This window comes from Galleria mellonella, unplaced genomic scaffold (assembly GCF_026898425.1).
Source record: "Galleria mellonella isolate WM207_F2 unplaced genomic scaffold, CSIRO_AGI_GalMel_v1 utg718, whole genome shotgun sequence".
In the NCBI taxonomy this organism is placed as follows: Eukaryota; Metazoa; Arthropoda; class Insecta; order Lepidoptera; family Pyralidae; genus Galleria; species Galleria mellonella.
Window position 1 is genome coordinate 85,021 of NW_026442143.1, and position 26,332 is coordinate 111,352.

Consider the following 26,332-nt stretch of genomic DNA (forward strand, 5'->3'; position numbering starts at 1 on the left):
ATTTATAATTAATAATTTATACAATATAATGTATCTAAAAAGTATACATATATCGCCTGCAACTGACCTTGTACTTTTAAAATAACAGATTAAGGACTGTAATGCTATATAATAGGGTATGATGCAATATGGATACAGCGTAGTGTAGATAGAGTAGGGATGACAGATCAGTCAGAAAACGCTCGGCTTACGGCCCGAAGATTCCAATATCGAATCCCATCCTAAACCCCTCAATTTATCAAATTCATCCTTGGATCATTTATAAAAATTATTGTCACTTGCTGCATGTTTTGCACGTAAGTTGAAGTCCAGTAGTCAGGTCAGAGGCATTCATGTACAGGGCGCTTCTCTCTTGAATAGTTCGTAATAGTTGTGTAAATCACTGCATAAGCATGTTTTTAACTGACTTGGAAAATAAGTAAGTTTCCAATTAGTGAGTTTTTTATAATTGTTTAATTCAATTACGTAGTTAATACTAAACTGATTTTCACAATTTGTAGTCGATCGGGTTTATGCTCGCGTTAGTCCCGTATTAATTTTATTGTTAAAAGTTTCGTAAATAAATATTATATTTTAATGTAATAATGAACGGATTAACTTACTTGTATTTTAGTTGACAAAGATCGACTAGTTTCGGGACCATCTGAGACCCTTAGTGATTAGAGACCGTGTCGCGAATACTCGCATATAAATTAAAACAAAAACATATTAAAATATACGTAGGTTAATCCGGTCGTTATTACTTTAAAAAACATTTATTTTGTAATGATTGAAAATGGGAGCAAAAGCACGCGATTCAATTAAATATTTATATCAAATTTGAATATTTTTAATGTAAAACATCGATGAAACATCTTGTCAATCGTCAGTATATATCTTTCACTGACTGAAGTCGCGTTTTGTGCGGAGTACATTACACGGTGTACATTGAAGCTACCCATTTATTACTATAGTGATTACTTATCTAGTTTCTATATACCTACCGATCTATAGTAGGTATTAATGACCAGACATTGTCAATGAAACAACATTAGTTCTTCGTTTCTTTTTATCATTTTAATTGAATTAATTTTATGTATTCTCATTCATAGAGCGTTCATGAGAACGTTGAACCTTTTAATGTTACAATTTAATTTTAATTTGTAAACTACGAAGTCCATTTTATATTGTTACATTTCAGGCGATACTGAATTCTTATAGCTAAATTTAAATTACAAAATCCTCAATAATATCATAAATGAATATGTGAATTTGTTTGTTGTTTTATTAATGGCTTCACTAGTTGCCATGAAATTCGCGTACACTTTGTAAATAGTCGTCGTATTGCTACTTTTTATTTCGGTCAGTCAGTATATACTTTCACAGTCACGCAAATAAAGTCGCGGAAAAAAAATTTAAATAAATACAATGTACATCCTACTAGTATCATGTATATGAAAATGAAAATTAATGTTTATTATCCAAACAAGCAAATAATAGAACAAATATACTGGATATCTACGACACATAAATAAACCATATTCCAAAGTAACACATACATCGCTATCCTAAGTGGTGCGAACAAAGCCACAAGATATAACAAGTATAAGATATTTATATACATGACGTCAATTATTAGTACAAACATTCTCTTGGAAGCATTATTATATTCTCTTGTTTCGTGCTGAATATTTATACTTTGTGAAATCTAATAGCATCGCGAAACACTGAGTAAACTGCAGTTGAACTTTTCCTTAACTTGCCCTCTACTAATTTCCTATCGGTTAGTTTAATTCCTTTCTAGAGCTGAACGTCTATCGATCGACTGTTAAACTACAGTTTACAATACAAGTACAAATTAAATTATTGGCCTTCAAGTAACTTGACGTCATATGATCTCTGTTTCATACATGTTAAAACATAGATACAAATAAAGGTTAGTAACTTGAATACATTAAATTTAAGAGATGTCCGACGAATAATTGAATATATTTCCCAAACCCTATCTCTTTTTGTGCAACTCAGAATATCAAATGTATATGTTTCACGCGAGACACCTAATGTGATTCTGATAGTCAACAGCAAGAAACATATTTTGAAAACAATTCCGGAAATATAATGAATAAGCGTATTTTTATCGAGAACACTCGTCTAATTTCGGGATTATCCGGCACCCTTAAGCATGGTCACCCATAACATTACATTATTGGCGCTAATGCCAATTTGACTGCGTGTTATTTGAAAAGAGAGAGGGTTATTAATAACAGGAACTAACAGCTCCATAACTAACAATATGCTCTGTCAGCCCGACCTCCATGCGGTTTCCCTTGGAAATAACATTGTGGCAACTTATTTTTGTCATCACTTATAAATACCAATGCGCAGCAAGGCTGGCAGAATACCAGTGGATGAACAACAATAATGGTGTCCCATTAATTTATCCCCTTAACGCAGGCAGCTACCATTTCGTTATCACCTCTTAAAGAAACAACCGCGTATCAATCACATATTATTTTTGCTATATATAATATGTACTTTTGAAATTTTAAACTTTAAAACAGTAAACGTTTAAACATTCCTCAAACGAATGACACAATTAACTATATATAACATTGAAATACGATGTTCTTACTTTCTTAAATAAGAAATGTCAAGATATGTTTCCGTCAACATAATAAAACTTAAATCAAATAATAAGTCCCAATTAGAGAAAGCTTGAAGAAACACTTTAATTAAAAGTTAAAATTATTCAAGTCAAAAGTCATCATGTAATAGAGGCGGCACTGAAAGTGGAATACTTGATAGGTTCCAACTTTTAAGAAGCCTTTGATGCCGAAAACAATTAATTTTACAAGTTATAAGAGCGATGAAATATTGTGGTTCACTAACTCGATCTAGGTCATGAGCTCAATAACATCTAGAATTTTCCCTTTCAAATGATTTCAAAAAGATATTTTTAAATCGACTATATTTTTGTGTGTTTATTAGGCATTACGTATTTTACCCTTATACATAAATTTGAAAGGGGAGCTGATTGTTCATTACTGCTTTCACCTTATAGGCTCCAATGGTCATGAAATTTGATATGCATGTACCATATGGGTTGGAAAAACACTTAAGGTACTCTTTATTCCAGTTTTATGGATAAAAACTAGTTCATTGTCATTTGTCTGTGTAATATTTCATTATCTACAATGTGAAATAAAAACAATAATTTAGTCACGGAATTTTATTATTAATACCCGACATGCTCTTGACTTTATTTTTTTAATAAACTCCTCTTTATTAAATTTCTGCTTAGAATGAAATTGCTATCATTGCCGTATTGTATACTTATGTTATTACTACTTTATTTGCTTTTGTTCTTCTACGTTTTACGTATAAAATTTGCATGTACATTGCCGTCGCTTGTACAGTTGTGTGCTAATAACAGACCGGACCCACGCAATCTACTGTCCTAAATACACTAAATGTGTCCCATTCTAATTAATTGAAAGTTGTCTTAACATGCACACAACTGTGTTATGTGTTCGGTAAATAAACGGTTGCTATGGAAGAATTACTACTCCATTAGAGATTATAGCCGTGATAATATTTATTCTATGTATACATATACTGATTATTGTAAGTGCTCGTATAAAACCACGATAACTGTTAAATAAAATTGCTAGCATTATCAAGTCGACCACCCCGCGGTTCCTCCCGGAAACCATCGTGGTTAATTTTTGTTGAATTCGTCACGATTGGCCAACTGACCTGCTTTCATCCCCACCTATCATCCTTCACTAGTGCCCCGCTAACGTATACCAATAGCGCAGGCAAGGTTATCATTCCATTTTCACCCATAAAAAAATCTATTATAACGTACCTTGTACCCTATAGGCTTTTGTATCGGAAAAATAATGAGTTCTATAATTTCTTACGTACATGTTAAATCGTATCCTGAGTATTTGGGCACTCCCCATGGTTTTCTTTTTTGTATTAATTAAATCTATAACTATCTATGCTAAGTCAAACCTACTCAGTGTATTTGGGCGTTTCATACCACGTGTGGTTTAAACAACAGTGTGAATGGCCTGCGGATTTTTTTTATGTTTACCTATGATTGATGAAGTATAATAAATCTCCATAGTTATATTAAGAATATGCAAATATGTTATATTTATATAAAAAATAGATCAGATAAATTACTTATAATTTTATAACTAAAGATTGTGTTCCACAAAAAAAAACCGACTTTGTGACAAAACCAGTTATTTTGATTTAAAAACTAAACCACTAAACCGTTTTTGATAAAATTTCTATGGGACTTAACTATAAGTCTCCAAATTATGAAATAATAAACATAAAAAATAAAACCGGATTAAAAACCTCTTCTCCTTTTTTAAATCGACTGAAAAATAGGTTAAAAAATAGGTTCTATGACTCTTTATTTTATAGTGTAATAACTATATTATACCTATACTACAATAACATTCTATACATGAATTCAAACAATTCTGAGGTTTAGAATGGAATTCAATTTTTGAATCCTCGAATCACAGCCATTCAACGTCCGACTCAACTCTCATTGCTTAAGATATAAATAAATATAAATGTTTCCAGTTATTGTTTAACGTTCGAAAACTACCAATGTAAAAAAAAAAATCAATTCAAAATTTGCATTTTTATTGCTTAATCGTGCACAAACAGCTCAATGGATTTGAACGTTTGCCATACAAATTCATCATAACCTAAATTAACATAGCACACCCTTTACCCATTGCATTTTTTCGCTTGCTTAAATCTTTTTTTTTATATACTAAAATGCTTCAAAAATGTTAATTATAAAAGCTTATAATACTTCGATGTTTTTTACTCTATCACACTGAATTGACACTTATCACACTGACTGAACAATTAAAAAGACTTGAATAAAATTTTGTATAAAGATTGCCATATAATTTGAATTAACATATGAATATTATTGTATTAATTCTCGTAATTCCGTAAATCATAACTACTATTTATTTCATTACTTGACTATGTCTATTACAAAATATATAGCAATATATTTTGTAATAGTAACAGTTTAGTAGCAATATGAAAGTAAGCCTTTTCGATTGAAAAAAAATTACCAACAGTTATACACAGAAAAATACAGTCGAGTTGAATTGTAAACCTCCTTCTTTATTAAGTTGGTTAAAAGTATGATCTAGTTATAGAATACCTACGAAAGAACAAAATTGAAATACGAATAAAACACAACTTTATTGTAGGGTCATGCATAATTCAAAAATCAGATCTGGCGCCAGACTTGAATGCATGAGTTGATTGCATTGTCCCAACTCGTATTTTATATCCTCTTCGAACAAACTGTTCTTCGAAGGTAATCAAAAGAGTTGATACTCTAAAACATTTAAAACTTTTCCATCTACATCTATTCTTTAAATGCTTATCATATTTTAATTCCCTAACGATATTTTTAAAATAACGATGTTTCAATAGCTAACGATTAAAATATATAACATGTCACTTGTTATAATATACTTCACAGCACATGTGACATGACTTTAAAAACAAATAGCCTTTCCGCCATAAAAAAATACATATGTGACAACATGAATATTGAATAGCAATTCTATTTTTTCTATTTTAAACTATAAATGCACCGATAAACGATAAAATGTTTCATAAGATTTAAAACATTTGAATTCAGTATTTATTTCGTGTAAATGAGTAGATTTTACTCCACAAAAAAAGCAGATATTTCATTCATAACAAAACTAATATGGGACTGACACTGGAGTTTTCAAAAACAAATATGCAGATGAATTGAGAACACACCTGCGGATCCTCTTTTTGAAAACCGCAAAAATGGAACGCAAGACATGTTTTTTTTAATGTGTGATAATGGAATGATGTAATTGCCGTGGGGTCCCAGCATAGAAAGGGCCACCTCTTTCTTTCTCGTGGGTGTTGTAAAAGCCGACTAAGGGAAATTAATGGTCGGACGATGAGTAGCAACGTTTCTCTTAAAAGGTCATGAATGCTGAACTGCAGTTACCAACACGCTTACCAAGCATGCCAACTACTGGCAAAACTTTTGCCAGCTTATGTTCAGCAATGGACAGTTAACTGTTGATAAAATTATGATGCTGAATGGAATGGTAACCTCGCTTGGGCTATTATATTATAGTGAGACACCAGTGAGAGATGATAGGTGAGGATGAAACAGGTCAGTTGACTCACAGTGATGAATTAACAAAGATGATTTCGATTAGAAACTGCGTGAAGGTCCTGTTCTAAGTATTTAAACTAATATTTTTTTAATAAAGGTTTATTACTTTAATAAATCAAAAGCTAAAATTTGAAGTAATTTTTACCCGACTACGAGAATGGTACGGTACCGGTACGTAAGTTACCATTCATTGAGGGGAAAAAACATAGTATTCACAAAAGCAATCCGTTGAACTGATTCCACCGGGGGCATTGCAATATGCAATGAGACAAAAGCGCCTACAGGCGACAAGGTAACGCAATCTGGAGTACTCGATCCGAATACTAATAAACATTTATAAGGTAGGTAGGTATTAAGAAAAATCTTGATTTACACTCAAGTGCACGTCTTAAATGTAATACGAACGAAATTTTAAAATTTTTTAGTAGCTCCTGAAGATGAAACGTAATTCGTGACTCATGAGATAGATACTGCAAAAATGTTATTTCTGTGCAAAAAAATACTATCAATATTGATAAAATTAAAATATGGGGACAACACGGGAGATGTTGGTCCCTACACTGCCAATGACTATTGTAATTCACATCACACTGGAATTATACTCGTAATCACATTCGCATTAGTACTTACGTATAAGTATCTACCAAAAGAGCGTCAATGTATTGTTTATTCAATACAATTTTTTCAATAACAAAACTAACATGGTTTTACTTTGTTCAATGATAACACAATACGGAACCAACACGTCGCTAGTATTGCAATTCGTGAGCACGAAACATCGCAGTTCCAATATTGGTCGATCGGAATTGATTTCAAAAGTAATCCTACTGAATCGGAAAAGATATCACGTAACATACACAAAAAAATATATATAAACGGCTTTATTGGACGATAAAGACACAAAGAATAAAAAAGATTGGTTGAAATAATAAATAAACAAACTCACTCATTTATAATCCTATTAATATCATAAAGACGGACTATAGTAGAGAGAGAGTTACTATAAGAGACTATGGGTATACAGTTTGGAGTTCTTTCTAAAGGGTATATTAAAGTTTCTTCAAGGTCGGTAACGCGTACGTGACACCCCTCGTGTTGCAGGCGTCCATAGACTACAGTGACCGTTTACCACCGTCGGGCTGTATGCTGGTTTGCTACCTTCGCGGTATAAAAAAAATACAAAAGTTTGTAAGAATGGATGGATGGATGGATGTTTCTTACTCTTTCACGTAAAAAATACTGAACGGATTTGAATAAAATTTAGTATACGGGTAGGTTATATCCTAACTTAGGACATAAGATACTTTATACACTGATTCACATGGGCAAAGCCGCGGGATACAACTAGTATTAGTATAAAGATTTATTTAATATTGAGTACTAAAAAAATCTTTATACCAAAAGACTAACATCACCATAGATTGTGTATTTTTAGATACTCAAAAAGTTCAAACCATTGGTCCGAACGAAAATATAGAGGTAAGGAAAATAGCAGAAAGGTTTTATCCAATATAATGTCAATAACATGTAGGTCACCTGTAGTCACGTGTAGAAACCAATTTCCTTAGAGAATAAAAACTATGTTTATGATAAGAATAGGTAAACCAGCATTAGAATAATAAAATAAAATAATAACTATAATACACCCGGGTTTTCTAAGTTCTAGCAATTTCATTTCTGAAAATGAACCTCCTTTTTATGTTGGTACATCGTTTTGTTCATTTACTATAGTTGTTTCATTATCAATAATAAATGAATTTTTCACAAAAAAAAAACTACTTGGATAGTTACATCATCATTATCATACAATACACTTTATATATCCACAAACAAAAAAATAATTAAATATTTATATAATAATATTTATTACGAATATTCAGAGAGCTAATCCTTGATTACATTAAGTCTCATGATTAAATGAAATTATAAGTAAAAACAGCAACTAATCTTTGGATGGCACCAGTAGCTGGCGCCAAAGGCAATAAATTCCACAAGCGACAAAACATTAAGATCTCGTTAAAATGTAATTTTTACAGTATTGGCAAAGACGCCTTCAGTTACGCAGCATAATCAAGTCTTGTATATTTGTCTGGAATTTACCTATTAAAATAAATATATTTGTTTAATCTTGGATAGTTCATATAATACTAAACTAATAATATACTACGTATGGTAATATATGGATATCCAAGAAATACTTATTTAAATTTGTACTACATAGAATTAAAAATTAAAATCTACCAAGAAAGTATTAAGTATCACCACCTTGTAATTGCAATATATATGGCAACGTTTTAACATCTCAAGAGAATTGTCAGTTTCACAAAATAACAATTATTTATTCTTAGAAAAAAAATACGAAAGCACATTAGTATCCCAATATATAAATGTGCAACGGCGAAATTCAAAAGGAATGAATGTAACGAAACAATGGTACTCGTAGAATAAATATAAATGATGCAGTAATATATATATATATATATATATATATATATATATATATATATATATATATATATATAACTCTTACAAGGTCTATGTAAAAATTAAAACTTATGTTTATGTACATAAATTCAATGTTCCAATTTCGTTATCGTCATTAATTCAGAACAATGTGCTATAAAAGCAGAACTCCAATTCTTATAATTTAAGCGAGTTTGTCAGTGCATTGCTAGTTATCTCCTATTCCTGAATTTAGGCAAATTCTTTCTTATCAGGTACCCAAAGAATGTTTGTAAAAAACTGTAGATTTTTATCAGTCAGTGCTACAGCTTCTTTTTTTTCTGCTCGTAGTTATATACACCTGTTAAATTTGATATAAAATGTATTGCTAATGTTAGTCTACTAATTGTATTTGTTAGTTTGTTGGAGGCTCTGCCTAACGTAACGTAATGGAACAAATCGCTACCCCGAGATAGTCTGGCTGTCATTGCCAAAGCGCAACAAGTGAATTCACTCAACAAATCTACCGATTGATTGATGCACCTCAGCTTGCCCTTTAGTAATATACGTCTGTTTATAATAATATACCTAAGTTTGCATTATTAGCTAAATTATTTCATATGTTTTTAACTATTTTCTACTTATTGGGTACGTTCACGTCATGTTGATATAACAACAACATACCATATACATGTACATAACAGCAACCAATTTGCATTTCATAATTGTATAACATTTACTTATTTTAACTAGAGTATATCAATTACGTTGCATGCTTTGATACTTCTTAATTAGTAAAATAGCGTTTGTTACAGAATTAGGAATTGTGACGAAAATTGTTGTATCTATCGATCATATTTACTACTTCTCATATTTTTCTGTAGGTATATACCCAGATTTGTAAGCTCTTTTGTGTCTCCTTGGTAACTTTTGTAACATTTGTGATATAATTGGCAGCGATATTAAATCGGAACTCAATATAAAGATTACACTAAATTGCTTGACTTTTGCCCGACGACAGTAAAAACTTAGGTACTTTTTTTATCACTAATTACATACACTATTGCACTTCAATATCTGCAATTTATATTATATTGGGTAACTGTGTTTACTCTAATTTATTTCGTCTTATCACATCAAAGCGATGAACATGATCGTTAATAATTACAATTTCTTCCATATATATTTCAGTTGTTCTTCAACTCGAGTCGTGAAATTCCCGAGAATTTTCCAATCCTCTCTCGGATACACAGTGGAAAAGTATTGTTCCTTTTGAGACGATCAATCAAAGGTATCGACTGATACCTCCCCGAGGTCATTTTCTATTGCTTTCCAATCAAAGAACAAAGGATAAATAAACATTACAAATACTTCTTATTAACTTCACGAGATGGAATTTACTCGTTATAAGCCTCATTCTAATAAATTACTAATACATTGACAGTAACTGACTTAAATTAATGTAGCAGTTGAAACTAGGACTCTCGTCTCGTTTAGAAGAAAAATTTAAAATATTTTAACAGTTTTACTTTGACACGTGTATTCTGTGTTGCTAATAGAAAAATTACGTATCACTAATGACAGTCACGTACTCATTACTAAATTAGCATGAATGAAAAAACATAATGGAAAAACACCTAGTCCATATTACAAACAGTAAATTAATTGCAGTTACAGACAATTAACATAAACTGAGACAAAATAAAATTGGCACTATCAATAACATCAAGGATTTAAAAAGAAAATGAAAACGATTAATAACAATGAGAATGGAAGACAATCGTCCCGACCAGTCGCTCGATGTATCGACGCGTCAGTGGAATGCCGCTGAAGGTCGGGTACGTTCATCGGCCGTCGATTCAGTGATTTCTGTCATAGACACACCTCAGTAATAAATATTGCAAACGTAGCTATGTTCTTTTCTGTAATAACAGGCCACAGTTTGCACACATGTGAAAAATAAATTTTAAAAATATGTAGCATATACGATGACACGTTAATATCAAGAACAAACAATTAACTATTATGACGACCTTTGTACTGTAACGGTTTTATCTTTCAATGGTCGCGGATTCAATTCCTGCACAACATAAACATGAATATTACTGACTGTTTTACTCATACGTCCTCCTTCGTCTCCCAATATTCTAAAATTATAACACGTAGGTTCAAATTAAATACTTATTTACTTATTAAACCTTCGGTTTCACTTCCCATTGGACAATTCGAATTTTATTTTCATGTGACGACGAAATTACTATTACAAAACGCACAATTATAAAAAAATACATTCTCATAAATTGATCTATATTAAAATATGATTAAGATTTTTTATTCAATTCTAAAAAATCTCAGCTGATATATTAAATAGACAATTCAGTTTAATTCAAATAATCATGCCCACCAATTATATCCAAAAGGTCAAACATTTCCGAAATGTGCCCGATAACCCAAACTTCAACAAAGCGTAATTGAAGATTGCTATGAATCCAAGTTTCCCTTTCTTAATGATATAATCCATCTGGTTTCCAGACAAATGATTAATACAAAAACATTGAATTGTTGTGGATAAATAATCACTGTTTATTTTCTACTAATGTTGTGTATAAATACAGATTAGATTCGGAATTTTCCAAGGGTCAATGTCAAGTGATGATCTTTTAGATTCTAACGTATTATATTTCAATCTTTAATAAACGTTCCGATGAAATCAGTAGACTTGACATGTTTACAATTTGAATTCATTTCTTACTTAAAATAATATTTAAAAATTAATAAAAATAAAATAAATACCGTACCAAAACATTTTCTAACGAGTGGGCAATTCATCAAGTACTTCCACGGCGTGTGAGGGGCAGGTTTTTTCTTCTTTCTACCTCTATGCGAATGAGGGTAGCACCGCTCAGCGGCCTTGCCGTGCTTCGTGAACATTCCGATACCCTGACACTTCCATAGACTGTCACATCACTGACAACAATAACAAGACTGAACTTTGCAGTCTACTGCACACTCAAGCACTCACTAACACGATTCACAGAGCCAAATCACTAAACCAATGTCATCCGTAGCCATCACCGGCCCAGTGAAAGACTACATGCGCCCGTACAAATGTAACTGAAAAGAAAGAAAAGAAAAAAATGTAGTTACATACCCCTCCCCGTGACAGCAAGAAAAAAAAACGTAAACCAAAAAATAGAAACTAAAAATCTTTAATATAAACCATGTTTCAGCTGTCTTTCACCGAATAATTGAACAAAAAAGCAATTTGTGAGTCGTGTTAGCGGGGTTTTGCTTTGGTATGAGAAAGTGAAATCAATATACATCGACTCACAACATTTAGAACGCCGCGTGACAGTTGTCACAAGAAATCACGTGATATTTAATCATAGATGTAATTGATATGTGTAAAGTGTATATGCTGTGTTGCAGAATGAGAATCGAGGACGATATTAAACTAGCGTAACCATGACATTAATTTTTATTTAATCTTGTCTTGTTAGTTATTACAAGGTTTATTAAAAGTCGAGTTCGATGAATTGATTAAAAGTATATTAATAAAAAAACGTCAATAACTACAATTCTGTACAAGAGATATATAAATAAAGTAATAAAGTACCCGTTAATACTGTAAGCAATATAGATGGTAGCACTATTTATTACTTTACTAATTTTGTTGCAAGAAAACCCAAATTACTTTCAGGACTTCTTTTAGTTTTTTCTACAGATGAGACTCACAGTTGGACAGACTCTTATTACGATTAAGGTTAGCAATATCTCACGAGCCTACTCACAGTTCATTGCTAATTGGATATTCCGTTATATCATAAAATATAATATAAAATTAAAATGGTTTCATTGGTCCTACTACTACTACTGGTATTGGGTGGTGGTCAATTCGCCTGTGTTTTTTGTGTATTTCATTATTGCCAATTTTAAAATTTATATTTGCTATCGATTATTTAATTATTCTAATATTAGCATTATAATATGAATTATGTTTAGTTCCTGCTTTCTTTATTAAACAAAATCTTAAATTTTAAAATTAAAAACATATCAAAATATTTGAAATAATAACATCATAACGTATTCTATTGCCTACTTGGCTAATATTTTCAACTTATTTTGTATGATTTTAATAATAATGGGTATAAAAATGTACTTCACGTGATAGACTACTTGAGCCCTAGCACTTTCTCGAGTTCTGATATCGACATTCGACACCCACTCGCGCCACTACACATTATATTTGTTCAGAACATTTAGCGAATGCCAAATGTGATTACGGATCGTTCTTATTATTCGTGATAAAAGCGATATCAAAAAAGAAGTTTTTAATTCACATTTTTTCGAGTATGTTCTATGACACCTCCAATAATTCTGAACCTTAGTTGCGTAAAATGTAAACATTAACACGAAGAATCTTCCACTAAGGAAAATTATCAAATTTTATAACTAGGTTTCATATTGATATAACCTTTTTAAAACGCCTTGTATATTATCGTACTTTTTTAACTACAATGAAACCAAATGGTCTTTTTAAGTAGATTTTTTTACCACAATTTTTTAAATAATTTAATAAGTAATAATAATATATAAATAATATATTTATAGAAAAAAAAATAGGATTAGTCGTAAAGAGTTTAGCAAGCCGAAACCCAATGACAGAATAAAATAACTTATTTCTTATAAAACTCAGTGTCACTCATATATAAATTTAAATATATATTATGAAATTTTTCCATGGCATCATTTAAATATTTATTAAATTTTACACCATTTTGGCTCACTAATACTCATGTCAAATTAAGTGACAAACGTACATACTTAACACTTGTTAGTAGGTGATTATCATGATGACATAGCTTAAAACATTCAAGAAATATATGGAAACAGTATAACGTCTAAGAAATCTTTTATGAGTATGGGTGTAACCCACAGGTCGATTTTAGGCTCCGTATGCTACAATGGATAAATGTCTCATAAAATACTTTGCAATCGATATTATGCTTTTTAAATTAAAATAATGTAATTTTTAGTGCTAACTACATTTTAATTCCCTATTTTAGATTTTTATAAATCGGAATTATGTGTTATGTTTGTATGTTACAAAACAGGTTCACAATTACAGGAATAGATCATGTTGCTAAGCCTTGTAAGAAAAAATAACCATATTTACCATCAGATTACCAGTTTCTCCATTTTATATATCATACAAAAGATTTTTACGTATTGAAGTAGTATAGAAACACACAATAGTATACATTAACACAAGAACAGTAAAAACTTATTCCTGAGGGGAAAACCGTGGGAAAAACCGTGGGGAAAATCGTTATCTTAAAGCACATTTCGTTAATTATACATAAATTACATTAATATAATTTTATATTATAGATACGTTATATTATATACCTTATAAAACTCGTTTTAGAGACAACAAAATTGGACGAAAAATATTTTTAACAAGACTTGACGTCAATGAGGCCTGCGAGGTTATTAATTTTATGGCAAATAATGTCTACACTGTATATAGAACTTCTGTTGAAAGAGTGGAAATGAATGCACTTAACAAATATCCGGCCGAATAAAAAATAAAAATAAATTATTCTGTAACTGACCTTTGATATTGACGAAATTCAACTTTGGAAGGAATAAATATATAAGGATTGTAGTGGATTGATAAAATCTATAAAGAAATACACTTATATTCTTGCATTATTCAAATTTATTGAATTTATACTAAAATGGAATGCTATTATTACACTCTCCATTGCTAATAAAGTTTATAGATTAAATTACTTGATTATATTATACAATTTCATTATAATAAAATAAGGAAACTAATCTGTACTAGTACTGTAGAATTTCGTATTTAAAAAAAAATTAATATAAAGCGTATATATACAAAATTAAACGTTTCTTTTATACTTTAATATCTGGATCTGAATTTTGTTACGAATTCAATATCTTTTATATAACAAGGTAATTATCTCATTATATTTTATAGAAAAAGGCATAATCAATATCCTTATGGAAACACAAAACAAAGCTATTTTAGGCACATAGCGTCGATTAGTTTCACAATGCATTGTTTAGTTTGTTTGATATGAAGTCCCACTCAACCGAGACTACAAACAATCTATGCCAACAATAGGTATACACACATATACTACATATTTTGATTATTCTTGCTTTTATGAAGATCAAGTTTATTTTGTAGTAATTTTCGTAGTATCATTATTTTTATACTAAAATAATAAATGCAAAGCGATATGTCATCATCAGAACAATTTCATACATTATTTATTAGAAAAGACTATTATTGAGTCATTATGCACATTAATACATGTTTTGTGCTCCTAAGTACAAACTACAGATGTTTTGTTGAAGGTGAATACACATGTTATTTTACGTCAACGATTTTTATAAACGGACAACGACCAATGATTTTCATAAAAATATTTTCTTTTCTTTAACTCATTCTTATTAACAATTAACGGATTTTATTATTAATGTTATAAATGTTAAATTTTGCAAGGATATTCGAAAATGTAAGTATATGTTTGGATGTTTATTGCTCAGTGATGCTTAACTGGTTAAAGGAATTTAATTAAATTTGGTACATAGATAATCCTCAAATGGCTTCTTACTACTGTAGTTTTTTTGTTACTTTCCATAGTTCTTGTTAGGGATACGTTAACAAAGCATAACTACAAGAATTTATAGAACGAATTAACCTAACTAATCAAATATCTGTACATTTTGAACTTTAACGGTATTTTCTCATGAAGGAATAAAAATAGACTGTAGGGACATGGCGTTATAATGTGTCTTCTTTGTCATTCTGTTTTCATATCTAATCTGACAGAACACATTTATAATAAAAATGTCGTGGCACATGAAATTTATAACCATCTATTTCTATAGACACTGTGGACCGCGAGGGTTAAGGAACGATCATCTATCAAACCCTATTTTCTCCCTGTCAAGGTCTTTATTGATTTCTTCTTAGACAGTTCTTAGAATTTATATATTTTTTCTTTAAATTAAATATTTAAAAACATTTATAATGTAAGTTAAATTCAATAAACGTATAGTCCCTTATACGGAGTAATCTATTCAAAAGTCTATTTGCGATACAAATTATGATTTATTTACATTACTATATTATAGCAAATACAGTTCGCTCAACGAAAAACAGTTACGATTAATTTAAATGTGATAAAACACACTAATGGACGCCTTATTAAAAATATAGTATAATATACATAATTGAGAACATAATAATTCTCAATACGAATATTTTACGTAAACTACTGTTTACGTATTATCGTAGGACTTGGAAATCGTTTAAAAAATTGATATAATCTTCTAATTATACCTATTTATTTATTTTTAAAACATGTTAAATACATATTTAAAATAATCATTTCCCATCAATATGAGTAAATGTTTAATAATTAAGTCTTTATAAAGATACATATCACTATAACGTATAACAAAGTATTTATTAAGACTTAGAAGCATTAAAAACAAAATATAAAGAACCATAAAACCACTCCATATCAGCAATTAGGAAATAATAAGGACTAAACATTTTAAAACCACTAACAAATTGATAAGAATATTATGACTATCACGGAAGCCGAATTTATAAATTGATTGTCACTGAATTGTATTAATTTGTACAAAGCAATAAGCGATTGCATGTAATAATATTTAATGGATCATGAATAGGTTTAGTTTTACGATTTTATTTTCATTAATATAAACTGTTTACTATCAATTTGTGATTGTTAGTACATACGACATATGTAAATTTTCCTCTCCACCTTCATTGATTGGTCATTCTATGTAAATAAATTGACCAATAGTGGATTGATAGTGACTCAACGACTTGATGACGCAATTTACTCAAATGAGAATAATGAGATGCGTTAAATTCAAATTTTAATTATGCAAATACTTATAAACTCAAACACGCTTATAAGTTTATAAGCGCTTGGATGAGTTTTGTCCATTTTAAAGCAACTTCCATGAGAAAAGGGTCTTTATTTTGTGGTATGTTACGCAATACGTTACCGATTTTGATAGTTCGTTTTTGCAATGAATAGCGTTTATTACCTTGTTAGTCCCATGCTAATTCTGTGACGATTGAAGATATCCAAATAGGTGAATTCATTATCACATTTGTTAGCATGTTTTATCATGATTAAAGAGACTTTAAGCATGATAAAACATGCCTACTTATTATACTATTTAAAACTTATTACCAAGCAAAACGTGTGTTTACGTTTCATCATCATCATCATATCAGCCTTCAACTGTCCACTGATAAACATAAGCCTCTCTCTTGGGGGGTTTTGCTTTTAGTTGCCATGCTTGGCAGGCGGATTGGCAACTGCAGTTAGATTTTGGAGATGTTTTAAGAGTGGCGCTGCTGCCCATGCATAATCCTCTCTCAGTCGTCTCCTACGAAACTTACGGAAAAGAAAAAGATGGCCTTTTCTATGTCGGGACCACACGGAACATATGTTTATAAAAGGTTAAATATGTATACCATTGTTTTAAAAATTATTTATCTAAACAGTTTAAAATACCAAAACACATTGACATAATAGTAAATAAGCAAACTACTTGGGAAATTAAAACCAGTATTAATAACTACAGTATAATCATACAACTATTTATTTTTTGACTTTGTATATATTTAAGTATTTCCGCAGAAGCTTTGGTGTGACTGCAATACACGAGGCCCGAGGTGACTGTTCGAATGAGTCACAAAGCTGTCCGCCCAAATACGGCACTTGACCAAGACCCCACGATCCTGTTGCTCCAAGAAACGATACCGGACCAACGATAAATGCAGTAATCGTTCTTTACTAATCCAGTTTATTGATATACTCGTAGATAACAATTCATTTTGTAGCTTTTCCCGCGACTTCATACTCATGAATTTTGAAAATAGAAAAATTAATGATATATACCACTTCTAGATAGCATATCAAGTTATAATTTAAAATCATAATATATAAAAGATAAAAAAGTTCGACGTTCAGGAACACAACTGCAAAAATCGCATTCAATTAATTTGCTATACACTCTATACACTTTTTTCTTAAATATCTCTTATGTAGACAATTTAATCATAATATTATTTAAATAAAAAAAAATATATGCCATATGTTTTTGTAAAACGTAAGTTTTTTTTTTTTATTTATATAGAAGTGTCTTTGGTATTATATAAGAAGCTTCCAAAAAAATTTGAAAGAGTGAAAATATCTCTTGTTAATATTAATTGGCATTACAGCATAAGAAACTCTTCTGCAAATTAATATTTTTAATGTATGTTAAACAGTCGGCTAATGTTGACAATATTTTCTTATATAAAACACGTATATATTATAATTAATAATACTATGATATTAAATACCTATTACACTAAAAAACAGATTTAAGTAAGAGGTAAATAATATATATATATGGGTTTTTCGTAATTCAATTATTTCCTTATTAGTGTTAGAGATATCATACAAAACACAAACATCTACATTTAAATATATCTTTGTAATTAATACAACTTTGTCCTTAAAATTCCTAAAATAATATTTAAATAAACAAAAAGAAACCATACATTTTGTAAGCAAGGCTATAACAAAAATGTGGTTATAAACATAAACTATTCTCAAAAAGCTAAAATAAAATTTTGCGGCTTCAGTAGTTTCAAAACACATAAATTTAACTATTAAATTATTTAAAATATAGAATTAGTTATTAAACTTTGGCCCACTATTTTTTTTAATACAATGGGTCTGACAAGTTGAGGAGATAAACTATCTAATCAAAAAGGGAATCACCCTTAAATATTATACTAGGTAAAATGTAAATAATTAGGATCCATAATGAAAATGAACATTTATATATATCAGTAGTCTAATACCCATATATACAGTACAAGCAATTCTTGTTCTGAGAGTACAAGGGGGCTAACTAATATGACCAAAGGTATTTATTTATTTAAACTTCTACGTATTCCAGTAATTGTACATAGTGTTACACTTCAATTCCATGACCTCCAGACATTAAAAAAAAGTATTTCGCGATTTGAGGTACGCCTAAAATGAAATTACAACTATAAAAATATGCGTAATAATAAACAACATTGACGCAGTTTTAAAATTAACTTAGCTATTTAGATCTTTATAATAATATATAAACAGTATAATGCAAAAACTACCTACGTGTTTGACCAATGTTTGCGGTTTGTGGTTCGCAGGAATTCTTGACATACCTATATATATAAATCCAACTCATAATATAAGATTTACAAAATAATAATTAAATCAATTAATTATTCAAAAAACATCTGCATCTGATCCAACAATCAATTCTTTAACAAGTATGTTTATATATATTATATTTAATATAATAACCTTTGTTATCTCTAAACAAGCAATCCTTAATATATAAAGTTTCATATAAAACTTGGACTAAAAGCAAAAGTCTCACGAACAAAAGCAAAGTTGATTCGACAACGGCAGATGTTGTGGTTGAAACTTAGGATATTGAGCTCGTGAAAACTGACCAATGGGGTGAAGATGAGGATTGGGGTGGAGGGTGGATGTTCATTCATCTGAAGCGTGACGTCACGCGCGAGGTCGTGCCCTCTCGGTGGCAGCCAGCGACAACTCTGAATATTAAGGACGCATTGGCGTTTTTTAAACATAATTTAGACTCTTCTCGGTCGCTATTCATTCTTATTCTTTTATTTCATTTTATATTTAAACAGCTGGGCCGTTCAACGTAAATTGTCTGAATATCCGACTCTACATATCTTTATTAGGTACGATGGCCGACAAACACGATATCTTACATTTTTAAAAACTTAAAAATGAAGAATGAGAGAAGAATTTTTTTATGCAATTTAGAATGGCAAACAACCTGACGACCCACCTGATGGAAAGTTGTAACCATCGCCTTTAGACATGAGCAATACCATGGACATAACAAAGTATACTGTTTCGCCCATGATATCATGCGTTGTCATTCCTGAGGACTTAGGTATTATTCCTCTGTACCCTGTAAATTCACGGTACAAACACGAATGGGACAGAGGTGCCCAAGCAAACAACTTTTGTACAAAGTCTCTCTCTGGTAAAGAAAACTCAGTGCATATTTTTTTTTATGTTACGCGATACCTTTGACAATTTTTAAACTTTTCCTAAAGATAGCGTTTATGCTCTTGTTGTTACCATATTATACAAAACTGATACGTAATTTTGTCACAAATGTGGTCGCTGTTTATGTGGCGCAAAAATTTACTTGAATGAAAGTACCTTCTGTTTAAATTCGGATCTAGATTTTTAAAAGTCGTTTTTGATCTCTTTAGTTTAATAATATTCTTATTTTTCAAAAAAGTTACCATATCTGGCAACGTCTAAGTTATTTTAAATTTACCAATGGAATGAAAATAATGTATACACCCTTCATTGATTTTGAAAAAATGTTAAATGAAATTTGAAATAAGTATTTAAAACTTCAAAAACAACAAAATACATATGACTTAATTTTTTTATGACAGATTCATATAAAACCGAATTAAAAAAAAACGTGAAACTTCAGTATGAATAACTAAAATTCTTTACAGTTTGTTTATTTGCATAGATAGAATAGAAATATCTATATTTCTCTACAATTTTGTACTAAGATAGTCAATGTGTTAAATCGACATGAATTATTTTGAGATATTCCGGGAAGGGACGAATCTATTTAGTTAAACTATATAATATTGGAATAATTTAGACCAAAGACGGCATTGTAAATATAGTCAAACTATATATAGACTATATGGGTTATAACAAATTTTATGCATAGGTTTCACTTAAAAAATTACTTTTTTGAGAATGAATCATTAAGTAAATCGGATACAATCATACAATATCATTACATACATCGTATATCCACATTTGATAATAAAAAAAAATACCAGAATACGTCAAACACAATATGTGACACCTTACATTTAATATTCGATATTATCTAAATGCAAAACCATCAAAAATAAGTAAAATAAAATAGACAAGCATTTGCAAAACCAATATCGAAGTATCGGAAGAACTGTGCTGTATTATATGACATGAGTATTACTAGGCTAATGCATTTATAATGCTCTATTACTGTCTCCGATAAGGTTTTTCAACTCTATAGTGTAGATACGTATTATAATAAAGTCATAATAGTAGAAAAATCAGCACGGTGTTTTCTTTTTCGCAAATTACTTAGCAATTCATACCATATAAATCAATTTAGATATTTTTAAAAATAATAAAAAAAATTGTATACTTGCTACATTATCACGTGAAAGTGGCTGATCAGCTAAACAGATGTCAACCAATTCTATAACGAAAATAATAGTAAGGTACCTAACTCAACTTATAGCCTGATGGTTCTACATTTTATCAGAATCAAATAGGTATACAGTTCTAATTAAGAAAAATCTCTACATTACAAAATGTCTTTGTACATGGTCACATAGATTTAGAGGCCTTTGTTAATTAGAGAATCATAATCACAAAAAAATAATCTGGAGATGGTGTTAGGATCAAATAACATTATGAATTTATTACCTAAAAAAGTAGTACTTATCGTAAAAATACCCTCATTTTATGTGAAAAATTGCGTGATATAAAGAATTATCACAGTCATTCAACATATCAAATTCATATTTAATCGTAATGGATTCAAATCGAATTCTATATATTTCCTCCACGTTTTATGGTGGAATTGATGAATAAAAGTTATTACATACAATAAATTCGATTTAGAATTTATAGATAAAAAAAAATGACATCAAGAATATCATGTTGTTTTAAATTATTGCAAAATTTTATTTATGTTGCTTATATAAACATTTGGAATATTAAATACAATATAAAATGCTCGATTTTACATAATCCAAATATCTGTCATATTGGCGTTAAACATTTCGAAATATATAAAAAAAAACAGTAATTTATTTTAATAAAGTATTACAAAAATTTACTGTTCCTAAAAAAGTATACTTGTATTATTATGCTTTTTTTCTTCCTTTTATATTTTTTGTATATTGTAAACATTTCAAAAAAATATATTTGGAAATAGTTAATATTAAATTTTATAATCTTTTTTCTTTTTACTTGCCTACATCTCGGAATGACTTTTTATCCAGATAAAAGCTAATAATACTCGTACGAACAAATCACAAGACTGAAGGTTTTTGCCAGAGACATAAATTTAAATAAAAACTGCAACTGCATGCATTTTACAAGTAAATTTTTTACCCTAACTTATGCAGAATAAGGCTTTATTTTACTTTGGATAAATTTCAATTCTGACAAAATATCTGTTGAATAAAGTTTGGAGTATGCAAGTACTTGTATAATACAAACAATATATTATTGATTAATTATTATATAGGTTTATGCCTAAGAATTCCAAATGTCTAAGAAAAATGATCGAATACGGTGTAGTTTCAGAGAAGTTCCCTTCCGCGAACTCTGGACTGTGGAATTTCCTCTACAGAGCAAATTGAAACTACAGTATGGGGTTCTTCAAAAAGGATGTATTATCTTCAAGGCTAACAACGCGCATGTGACCATGTGAATTCTATAGTGTTGTAGGTGTTCATAGGCTACAATGACCATTTACCATCGGACGGGCTGTATGCTTGTTTGCTACCATCATGGTAAAATAAATTCATAAGCCCTTCGCTCTAGGTACTTGAACGGTTCGCACAGCAATAAAGTAGTATTCGTAACATAATGTTTGTGAGGGCGTATCGATTGAATTAATTTGATGTGGGACCATGTGTGGTCCGTGCTTTGAATCGGCGATGCGACTGTTAACAGCCAGGTTATCTTTTAAAGGGCCACTTATGAGGGATTTTATGATCTAGGAACAATGGTTAGGATGTTTTGTAATGCTTTATGGCTTGATTTTAGGTCGATATGATTGCCCATATTGATTTTAAGATGGCGACTTGCTCGATCTGTAACTATGTAGTTAAAAATGTTCGGGGACCTTCGACCAATTTAAGATTTTTATGGCAAACAAGCTGATCAAGTCTGATGAAAAGTAGCAACCATCATTTTAAGACACTAAAAAAAGCACTGTCAATATTGCAGAGTACACTGTGACGTCCGTGGTGCAATACGTATGCGTTTTACGCCTCCGTACTCGGTAAATGCACTGCGACATCCCTTTCAAACTGAAATACAAGCTATGTAAATACAGTTAATATATAGCAGAAAAACGAGTGGGAAGGAGGTATCAAAGCAGACGACTTTTGTACAAAATCTCCCATTGGTATCTGGTAATTTTAATAGTATCTTACTAATGTCATAAATATGAAATGTCATGAAGATGTTTCTTATTCAGTCCTACTAAAACAAACTATAGAGTATATGCTAGGACACTACATTCTAATTTATTGAAACAAAAGAAAACGAATCAGAACTTGCAAATGCTTAATAGAACTGTTTAAGAACGTATAAAATAATGTACTATATAGCTATCTAGCTACGACGAGACGACACAAATTAATCATGGTAGTCCCAGCATTAAATTAATGTTAACTACAGAAAATGAAACCAGCTGTCTTGTTTTCATCTACTTGCTTTATCCGACTAACTGACTACAATAGATTCATAGACTTAGTTCATAGAGATAAATGGCGTATGTATATATTGCGTATTATACTGCCAAACTAAAACCTAGCATAGTTGTTAATTAAACTAAACTGTTCATTACCTAATCACAGCGAATAAAGTTTGAATGAAAGTTAATACACACAAAAATCAGTACATAATAATTCTAGAAATCAAATAATTTTCTTCTTATTCACGCAGGCAAAGCCGCAAGCAGTATACAACTAGATTAACAACTATGAAAATAATGTGTGGTGACTGAGAGGGAATAATATTTCATGTTTTTTAATTACCTACGAATAGTAGTTTGATTTTAAATAAAAAATAAACATTATCACTGTTCCGGATTGATAATCTTGATACACATACACATTTTGACTGACTCTGGAAACAGACTATATTCTTTAGTTAAAGCAAAAACAGAGACGTACTAAATAAAAAAGATGAAATAAAAACACAAGGGATTCATACAGTTATGCATAACAAAAACATTATCTAATATATTCTCAAAATGTCGCAAAAAAAAATGTCGGAGTTCCTACAATGAATCTTGATAAATGTTAACAAATAATTTGTAAAAAAATTTAGCATTGCTTTTATACATATAAATAAGAGAAGTGGATTCTTTAATGGTTCGTTATTTCAACTAATATAAAAAAGAAAGTTTCTTATAATATCATTTGCTCAACTACGTACCTAATTAAATAGTATAATCCACGATAATAAAATACAATAAGTAACCTTGACAGACAACAGATATGTCGTTATACTACGTAGAAATAAAATGTAGATACACAAATACAAGGCAAATACATACGTTTAAAATTCACTATTTATATTTTAAGTAAGTGTAAAATATTGAAAACTGATATTAAAAAAAAAACATATTTTATGTACTTTACATAAAACCACTCTTTAAAAAATCAGTTTTCAATTGGTTGATAAAATAAAAAAAACTATTATAAACAAAAAATTTTATATTATTAATATTAAATTGCATAGACAAAACTAGATATACTGACATAATATTATTGACCCTTGATTTAATAATTACTATATCATGAGTTTATAAATAGTAAAATCTATAATATAGAAATAATATGTAATGGCTATATCATTATATTATCATCGAATGAAAAAATCTAATATCGAAACATTTGTCTAAATAAATAATAATATAAAGCCCATTATATTTGTCTTTGAGGGCAAAGGAGAGTACCTGATATCCAAACGATCACACAATATTAATAAGATAAATTGTTACGAGTTTCATAAATCAGTAAAAAAATGTGAAAAAAAAAAACAAACGGCTCGCAATCAGACACGTCATTGTAAACTGATGATAAGAGATGATTGTTAGGTATACAGTAACAGAGGAGGCTTGCCGCGATAACACGAGGTCAAACATCCAATAAACTCGACGTATAATAATGCCACTGTATTCGTGTAAGTACATGATTTATTTGTTTGAATTGGAAAAAAACTTGAATATTTGTCGTTAATTATACAACTTAAAATATAGTAGAAATTAGAATTTAAAATATGTATTCACTAGCTATGTACACAACTTCGTTCGTTCATTATTGTTATGTAGAGTCACTAATCTTCTTTACAATATATAATTTTGAAAAATTACAATCTACCATTTTGGCTAGTTATTTATAAAATTTGTATAGCCTATTTGTGCATTCATATTTAGCTTTATACATATACTGTATAATTTTTATTATAACAACTCCAGCCGTTTTTCCAAAACACTATGTGTTACGATAAAAAGTAAACAGTGAAAAATTTCAAAAATAATCTTTTTCTGTTTAGTATTGCAAATATAAACTACATTTTTAAAAATTAAATGTGTAGTTTTGAATTTGTTACATTTTATAATATTATATTATGTAAAGACGATATGGCATAACAACGTTATTCTGACTAGAATAGTTACTGCAACAATTCGACGCAAATGTTAATTAACATTCCCCAAATATAAATATAAATCTCAAATAAATGTTACTTAATTATATATATATATATATAACATACATAAATAAGCCAACATTCTTCAAGAGGCGTATCCTATTTTGCGACTTGAAACATTAAGGTAACATAGTAAAGTTTTAAAGTGCCTCACAATAATTACTATTCCAGACAAGGCGTCTTCCAACACCGCGAAGGTTATTCACCCATTGAAGAATTAATGGCAGAACTCACTAATGCCTTTGTGGTACTAAATCTTGGTTCCCTTAAAAGGTTTCGCGAAAACAATATTAATATATCCATTTTTATTTAATAACATCCCTTTTTTTTAATTGAAGCGTAGCGCATGGAAACTTACAGCCAGTTAATAAGCAAAAACTCATATCCATTTATGACTATTAGTTATACGATCTAGGCGCCGAACGATGTTTAACTTTGGGGATAACTTTTGCGTAATGTTACAAAATTTGTAACTTTTTCTAAAAAAATATAAGAATTTTTTTTTCCTTCACTTCTGTTGAAATTGTAAAAATCAAATTTAGTTAATATAAAAAAATTAACATACGACGGAAAAATCAATATAAACTAGATAGACAATATTTTGGGAATATAATTGAAACAAAAGAACAAAAAAGAATTACACATGGAAAAGAATCAAGAAATTTTATTCACTAGTTAAATTATATATCATTTTAATAATAAAAACAGATATTACATTTTTTTTTATTTCAATAATGTATATTAGTAATACTCATGAATGTTAAGTAAGCAATAAATTTCATTTGATAATCGAAAACAAAAGAGCATTTATGTCAGAATGATGAAGATAGCGCTAACATCGTGTATGTGAAAAAGTAATTTTTTCCCAATATGTAAATTATAAGGAAGCAAATAACACGTTTACCAAATTCCTTAATCCCATTCTCGACAATGATGTATTCCGCGTGACCACCACAAGGATAAGGGCATCTGGAGCACGTGCTCATCTCTTAGATGTGTGTGTGACAAATGCGCCTGTAGATGTTATTGCGTATCT

At 29.8% G+C, this 26,332-nt stretch overlaps 1 protein-coding gene across 11 annotated transcripts in view; it reads right to left on the bottom strand.

Moving 5' to 3' along the window:
• LOC128202038 (dual 3',5'-cyclic-AMP and -GMP phosphodiesterase 11-like) overlaps positions 1-26,332 on the bottom strand; it is a 177,013-nt gene that overhangs the window by 60,467 nt on the left and 90,214 nt on the right. For 2 of the 11 annotated variants that reach the window (XM_052900864.1, XM_052900863.1), the window contains exon 2: positions 11,440-11,755. The exons of the other annotated variants lie outside the window; for them this stretch is intronic. In XM_052900864.1, the coding sequence (XP_052756824.1) occupies positions 11,440-11,572 (133 nt within the window). In that variant the 5' untranslated portion in view covers positions 11,573-11,755. The remainder of the gene's footprint in view (positions 1-11,439; positions 11,756-26,332) is intronic. 11 annotated transcript variants of the gene reach the window in all.